Source organism: Garra rufa, chromosome 13 (genome assembly GCF_049309525.1).
Source record: "Garra rufa chromosome 13, GarRuf1.0, whole genome shotgun sequence".
In the NCBI taxonomy this organism is placed as follows: domain Eukaryota; kingdom Metazoa; phylum Chordata; class Actinopteri; order Cypriniformes; family Cyprinidae; genus Garra; species Garra rufa.
In genome coordinates, this window is record NC_133373.1 from 40,218,905 (window position 1) to 40,227,382 (window position 8,478).

General features: G+C 33.3%; 1 protein-coding gene across 1 annotated transcript in view; it reads left to right on the forward strand.

The window, feature by feature from the left end:
- The window catches only part of LOC141348528 (serine/threonine-protein phosphatase 2A 56 kDa regulatory subunit delta isoform-like), a 28,208-nt gene extending 20,034 nt beyond the window's left edge, over positions 1-8,174 (forward strand). The window contains exons 4-10 of the mRNA XM_073852815.1: positions 1,173-1,372; positions 3,720-3,830; positions 5,140-5,232; positions 5,612-5,742; positions 6,966-7,025; positions 7,283-7,391; positions 8,169-8,174. Coding sequence (XP_073708916.1) covers positions 1,173-1,372; positions 3,720-3,830; positions 5,140-5,232; positions 5,612-5,742; positions 6,966-7,025; positions 7,283-7,391; positions 8,169-8,174 — 710 coding nt within the window. The remainder of the gene's footprint in view (positions 1-1,172; positions 1,373-3,719; positions 3,831-5,139; positions 5,233-5,611; positions 5,743-6,965; positions 7,026-7,282; positions 7,392-8,168) is intronic.
- Positions 8,175-8,478: the final 304 nt, after the last annotated feature.

Consider the following 8,478-nt stretch of genomic DNA (forward strand, 5'->3'; position numbering starts at 1 on the left):
ATAAACCCTTTTCATTTTTGTCAAACAAACAGAAATTTACTGTTAAAATCAATGCGTGGAACAAAAATTATATTCAGTTTAAAACGTTTAAATAATAGTTAAGTGGTTAATCTTGTTGTAATATTTTTTTTATCATATATATTGTTTTATGTAAATTATTTAAATAGGAATATATAAACACCTACATTATACTGTACAATAGTAATACAGGACTAATATTGATCTGTTACATGTTAAACCGTACTTTTATTTTGACAGGTTGCAGTGAAGATTCTGTGTGTGTATGATGCTTGTTTTCTCAAATGAAACGGTAAAAGTGAAACTCACAGCAGCGATTTGGCGATTGAGTTTATCTGTTCATGTGAGATGCAAATGCCAAAAATTAGCGGGAGCATCAGGTGTGCTTCAGTCTGCATGTAGTAAAGAAATAAAACGCTCCCCACCATTCGTACATACAGAAGCAAACGAAACATGCAGGATTCATATTAAAACGGTCTTTCTGCATTTCAGTTTTCACAGACACTAGTCCATATCGCGATTTGAATTAAGTGACAGACCAACTTTTGATTTATTAATCCAGAAATCGACGAATTACGTGGCATTCCGCGCTATAGTAGATTAGGTTTTTATGAATGGAGTCCGCGATCCAGTCCGTGTTTTCTTGGAGGAGGCATTGTAATCACGCGACCATGAAGAGACAAAAATGCCATGCCTTAGTGTAAATAAGATAAATAACATAAGGCAATTTAGTATGTTTAATAAAAGAACTATGTATAGACCTGTTCTATAGGAAAGATTACCTTAAATGACTTCTATTGTGATCTGGCGCTATATCGAAAATAAAATGAACTTGACGTTCAAGGGGGGCGGGGGTGCCGTTGGGTGGATAGATAAAATCGCAGCCTTGTGCGGTTTAGAAATCGCATGTGCTTAAATCGCGATTTTTTTGCGATTGCGATTAATTGCACAGCCCTACAACACAGTATTAAGAATCATGAACCGGGTCATTTTTATAAATTCAACTATGCATTTTGTATGATCCCTCTTATTTTGCTAAAATAATTAACATTTTGCACATTCTGAAAAGAGAAAGTAAACTTTTGACCTCAACTGTAACCGAGTTTTAGTCTGGTTTGTCAGTGTTACATTAACTCTCCTCTCCATCATTGTAGATGTTCCTCCAGCCGAGCAGGAGAAGCTGTTCGTGCAGAAGCTGCGTCAGTGCTGTGTGCTCTTCGACTTCGTGTCCGACCCCTTGAGCGACCTGAAATGGAAGGAGGTGAAGCGGGCGGCACTCAGCGAGATGGTGGAGTACATCACTCACAACAGGAACGTCATCACCGAGCCCATCTATCCCGAGGTGGTTCACATGGTGAGTTCACACAAACGCCACATTTAGGGTTTGCAGCCAATGAGACAAAGAGCTTGTGGCTTATGCAACCAAAATAAATTGTCAGCTTGGTTTCTAGACTGCTACCCTCAGGCCATCCAAAATGTAGATGAGTTTGTTTCTTCATCAGATTTGGAGAAATGTATCATTCCATCACTGTCTCACCAATGGATGTGAATGGGTGCCGTCAGAATGAGAGTCCAAACAGCTGATAAAAACATCACATCGATCCACAAGTAATCCACACCACTCCAGTCCATCAGTTAACATCTTGAGAAGACAAAAGCTGAAACAAATCCATCATTAAGATGATTGAACTCAAATACTAAAAGTCCATAATCCATAATAACGCTTCCTCCAGTTATAAAAAGTGGAGAAAAATCTACACAAATCAAGCACTGTTTACAAGCCCAAACAGCTCTAAACAAATATGTGGCTGGATTTTAATGTGAGAGACAACAGGAGATGGACTTTTTTTGGATTATGGACTCGTATTTTAGTTAAAAACGTCTTAATGATCGATTTGTTTCAGCTTTTGTCTTCTCCAGATGTTAACTCTTGGATTATTGTGATGTTTTTATCAGCTGTTTGGACTCTCATTCTGACGGCACCCATTCACTGCAGAGGATCCGTTGGTGAGACCGTGATGGAGTGAGACATTTCTACAAATCTGATGAAGAAACAAACTCTGCGGTGAATGGGTTCCGACAGAATGAGAGTCCAAACAGCTGATAAAAACATCACAATAATCCACACCACTCCAGTTCATCAGTTAACATCTGGAGAAGGCAAAAGCTGAAAAAAATCCATCAAGACATTTTTAACTCAAATAATGCTTCCTTCAGTGAAAAAAAAAAAAGTGGTCTGGTCTGAATCAGGAGAGAAATCTAGCACAGTTTACAAGCCAAAATTGCTCTAAAGAAATATGTGGCTGGATTTTGATGTGAGAGACAACAGGAGATGGACTTTTTTTGGATTATGGACTCGTATTTTAGTTAAAAACGTCTTAATGATGGATTTGCTTCCGCTTTTGTCTTAAGATGTTAACTGATGGACTGGAATGGTTACTCTTGGATTATTGTGATGCTTTTATCAGCTGTTTGGACTCTTATTCTGACGGCACCCATTCACTGCAGAGGATCCGTTGGTGAGACAGTGATGGAGTGAGACATTTCTACAAATCTGATGAAGAAACAAACTCTGCAGTGAATGGGTGCCGTCAGAATGAGAGTCCAAACAGCTGATAAAAACATCACAATAATTCACACCACTCCAGTCCATCAGTTAACATCTGGAGAAGGCAAAAGCTGAAAAAAATCCATCAAGACATTTTTAACTCAAATAATGCTTCCTTTAGTGAAAAAAAATCAGGAGAGAAATCTAGCACAGTTTACAAGCCAAAATTGCTCTAAAGAAATATGTGCCTGGATTTTGATGATCTGTGTTTTAGTACAAAAAAAAAAAGTCTTGATGGATTTGTTTCAGCTTTTGCCTTCTCAAGATGTTAACTGATGGACTGGAGTGGTGTGCATTACTTGTGGATTATTGTGATGTTTTTATCAGCTGTTTGAACTCTCATTCTGACGGCACCCATTCACATCCAATGGTGAGCGAGTGATGGAGTGACACATTTCTCCAAATCTGAAGAAGAAACAAACTCCTCTTTGATTTTGGGGTGAAAAATAGCATGCATGTTTTGGTCTAGAGAAGTCAATGCTTACTTTAATCTCTTCCTTTCTTCTTTGAAATGGCCGTGAACTATATAAACCGCTGATGGCTCATCAATCGGCCATACAAGGTTGTGTTGAGCGTTGGGGCGAATCAGTTGGCTCCTCGGAATCAGATCTGTCGTTTCGCCATCCTTTTAAGGGGCCGTTTTTGGCCGACAGCTTTGCGTTTAGTTTAGCAGCAGAGCGTCGATTGACCTGCGGTTGGCCTCGGTGCTTCTGCCAGCTGCAGTTATTCCAGAGCTGAATTACATCTCTTTGATATTTATTAGAGCCCGCAGCTGATGCTAAGCCGCGGCCTATCGAAGTGCAAATGGACTTGCGAAATAAGCATGATAATATGTTCTCGAGCACATTTCCTGCATCACATCCCCTTAAAAACACACACTTTGATGATAAAAGCCAAGAACTTCAAAGTGCTGCGATCGGGAGGATTAAAACCTTTTCTTATGATTATTTCGAGTATGCTGCCACGTTTGATTAATCAACAGCTGAATGGGTGGTTCATTGATAGACTTGCTCAGTCTGTTCTCAGTAATTAATAAATCGATATGCATCTATATGCACGTGCTTTTCTTTAGTATGTGGTTTGTCTGTTTCAGTTTGCAATCAACATGTTTAGGACGTTACCGCCGTCATCCAACCCAACCGGCGCAGAGTTTGACCCAGAGGAGGATGAACCCACGTTAGAGGCGGCCTGGCCACACCTGCAGGTGAACACCTGTGCATTTATATCAAAATAACAGTTTTATTCATCATTTATAATGTTCCAAAAGATTTCAGTTTCAAATAAAAGTTGTTCTTTTGATCTTTCTGTTCATCAAAGAATCTTGAAAAATAAAATGTATCACCGTTTCCACAAAAATATTGGGCAGCGCGACTGTTTTCAACATTGATAATAATCAGGAATGTTTATTGAGGATATTACAATGATTTCTGAAGGATCATGTGACGCTGAAGACTGCCGTAACGATGCTGAAAATTCTGCTTTGATCACAGAAATAAATTACATTTTAATGATATTCAGCTGTTTGAAATGACAAAAATATTTACAATTTTAACTTTGTTTTTGAACTACGAGACTTTTGAGACTTTTTTTAATGGCATATGTAGTATAAATGGGTCAAAGATGTTAAGATGTCCACGTCAAAAGAAAAAAAAATCACAAAAGTGATTTTATGTCCATAGAAAGCATGTTAAATGCAAGTAAGTGTGCTTTTAAGGTTTTAAATACGTTTTTGAAGAATAAAATGTCAAAATTTGGTTTAAATAATGTTACATTGTTACATCTAAACAATTGTTACATTGTCATTTAGTGTAACAATATTTGTGTAAAAATTCAAACAACATGCTTATTCTGACTTATACATATTAAAATATATGAAAGAATAAGAGAACATATTAAATTTCATTGTTTTAAATGAGTAAAATATTCTTACTGACAAATGGGCAAAACCTAGGATAGTGGCAATTTAAAAAATGTAGAATTACAACTAATTAGTATTTGGGTTGAAAGTAATTAAGCTTTTAATATGTCATAAACTCATTGACTTTTGTTGTAAATTTGCCTGACAAGATTGACTCTGAATGTCATCTTAATGGGTGTCTTCTGTAAATGTGGAAAAAATGTATGATATTTATTTTTTACTCAGAAAAACAAAAACAAAAATGCAATTAAATTAAATGCAAAACTTTTAAAAAATTTTTGGAAAAACAATAATTTAAAGCAGTATTACACTGTTTTTATGCTTAAACCCTCTTTCATCTGTGGCCCTATATATATATATATATATACATATATATTGCAAAATGTGGCAAAAATGTGTTTTTATTATTGTTAGCCTGTAATTATTGTTAGTAGTATTGATTATTATTATTATTATTAATAATAATAAAATTAAATTTCGATATAAAAAGTGTGCTTTGGATGAAAGTGGCCACTAAATGACTGCTAAAGTGCTTATAAAAACATGTTTTTACCTTTTAAAATGCAATATTTCAAACACATTTTTCTTTCCGCAGCTCGTCTATGAATTTTTCCTGCGGTTTTTAGAGTCACCAGACTTTCAACCAAACATAGCCAAGAAATACATCGACCAGAAGTTTGTGATGCAGGTGTGTTGAAATATGTGCTCGGGTGTAGTTTGTTTTGGAAAAATGTGTTTTCACAAATCACTTTGCATTGAAAAAAATCATTGAAATTACTTCATCATTACAGTTAAAATGGCAAATTGATTTAAGTGTCATAATTTGTATTTCTTTGCATTAATATGTTTTCTGTATTTTAATGCATTTATGTGTAAAATGAATTTAGGTTCTTTATTATAGCTTTTATTTAAAACCCTCAAGAATATAGAAGACACAGATGTTTTGTGTGGGTCATCAATTTATTTTGGCTTTATTTGCATGATTACCAAAGACCTTTGTGCTAACAATTGTTCAGTTGACATCTGATAAGCATAATTAATTAATGTTTGTTCTGATTTGATTGCAGCTTCTTGAGCTGTTTGACAGTGAAGACCCTCGAGAGCGTGACTTTCTGAAGACGACTCTCCACCGCATCTACGGGAAGTTCCTGGGTCTCAGAGCTTACATCAGGAAACAGATTAATAACATTTTCTATAGGTGAGACTCGCATGATCTTAAAAACACAGGATTTGTGATGCATTTAACTTTCCTAATGTGACATTTCTGAGTGAAACAGCAAATAACATCACCAAAGTTGGCTTTCTTGTGCATTGAAATGTAAAAACAAAGTGAATTTAATTAAAAAAATATTTAAAAAATTTCAAAAAAATTGTTTACATTTGTAACGTTTTTGTTAAATTAGTTTCAAAATGTGATACATTTTAATGTAACACTCATTTTTGGCCCACAGTCCTCAATCATATTAGATTTTTGGTTTGAGATTAAAGAGTTTGGGAACTCTGATCTAGATCAGTTAATGTTAAACTATGATTTTGAGTAATATTGTTTTTACCATCCACATGGCCTTGATTACATCAGTAGAAATGTTTAGTTTTTTTCTGTGGAATAATATGCACTATTACAGGGTTTCCGCGGGTCCTTAAAATTTCTTAGAAAATCTTAATTGAAGTCGTATCAAATTTAAAGCTATAAAAAGTCTTAAATGGTACAAGAAAGTCTTAATTATGTTTTTAAGTGGTCTTACATTTGCAATATTTCTGCTGTTCCGAAAGCGCCACCTGGTGGCAGAGAATGAATTTGCATTTCCAATAAGGCCGTCTGCTGTATTTGTTCTGACCAAAGTATATTTTAGACTGCAAACATGATAAATCGACAAGAAGATAATGCATTATAGAAATCTAAAGCTTAAAAATCCTGTAATAAATAAATAATAAACCTGACATAAATATTTTATATATATATATATATATATATATATATATATATATATATATATATATATATATATATATAATGTGATCCTGGACCACAAAACCAGTCATAAGGGTCAATTTTTGGAAATTTATTCAGAGATTTATAGATCATCTGAATAAATGAGCTTTCCAGTGATGTATGGTTTGTTAGGACAGGACAATATTTGGCAAATAGGGTGCAAAAAATCTAAATATTATAATAAGTTTTGATGTATTTATGTTAGGAAATGTACAAAATAATTAAATGGAACATGATCTTTACTTAATATCTTAATGATTTTTGGCATAAAAGAAAAAAATATAATTTTGACCTATACAGTGTATTGTTGGCTAGAAGTTTTGTTGTTCCAGGGTCACATATATAACGATTCCATGTCAACTTTAAATGGTTTTCACGTTGCATTATGTGATTTTCGTCTAAAACGATGTGTGTTTATCTCCATACAGGTTCATCTATGAAACAGAGCATCATAACGGAATAGCAGAACTACTGGAAATATTAGGAAGGTAATGAAATCCATTTCTGCTCTCACATCCGAGCAACATTTGAACAGATTAATTCGATACAATATTATTGTGGTGAATCACTGTTACTTAGCGAAATGGCATTATAATAGCTTTAATATGACGTATTCTAATTATTATTGTGGCCTTTTATCAAGTCTTATGAGAGCAGAGGTTTCAAACATACTAGTCTACAGTAGAAAGTAGTTGATTCATTGTTTGAGAGTGATTCACGTCTTGTTTTTTCTCTTTTCTACCAGCATCATTAACGGCTTCGCCTTACCGCTGAAAGAAGAGCACAAAATCTTCCTTTTAAAAGTTTTGTTACCTTTGCATAAAGTCAAGTCCCTCAGTGTTTATCACCCACAGGTACGATCCCGAGTTTATATTATTCACATACATGCATTACATTTAAGAAAATGATTTGTTTAGATGCATTTAGAAATAATGCAGAAGAACTCTGTAGGGCCCTATGATTTCTGTGATTTAACTTGAAGACATCCTGCCAGAAATATATTACTATTGTTAAGTAAAATGTACATACTACTACTAAAATTATTAAAATGTTATTTAAGCAATAATCACACAACATTTTTTCCATGTTTTAATTTGAATAGTAAATCACCTTTGTTTGCCAAAAATAAGTTTAAAGATTAATTTAATTAATTTAATTTAATTAATTTAAAGATTAAATGAATGTTTTATGCCTTCATTTTATAACCAGAAAAAAATAAATACACAACACAGAATTTCTGAGGGGAAAAAAGATTTCGTAAGGCTATTTTAAGAATAAATGTGAATAAATGTTGTTGTTTTTAATGCAAGTTTCATGATTTTAATTAATTAGACATGCATTTTGATTAATAAAAAAAATCATTTAAAAATTAAAAAGGCGTCCAGAAACAGAAAAAAAAAAATAAAACAGAATTTTCAAATTTCATAGGGCCTCAACTTCTGTTTTTATATTGTGGTTAACAAAAATACACATATTTAAGTATTTTTTTTTTAAGGTCATTTTTCACACATTTCTCCCCCAAATTCTCGTAACTGTAGTAAATATTGATGTATTTGAGTTTTTTAATTCCCATTTTTCTGAATAAAGATGTTCCTTATTGAAAATCTCATATAATTTTGTGATTTATGCAGAATTAAAGCACAACAGATTTTTTTTTTTTTTTTTTACAAATTTTTTACAAATTTCCCACCCTCCACATTACAGACATGTTAAAGTTTTCTTTATAATTTTAATTAATATTTATAATTAAAATTAGAAATAAAAAAGATAATTAAATATTTCTATGTGGAATTTTCTGTGGAAGATTTGTACAGAATTTGTAAAAAAAAAAAAAAATCTGCATAAATTACATTAGATTCTCATTGAGGAAAACCGAAGTCAAAAGTGAAATGTATTGCATGTTTTAAGGGGATATGTGCAATTATCACAAAAAATGTCCCA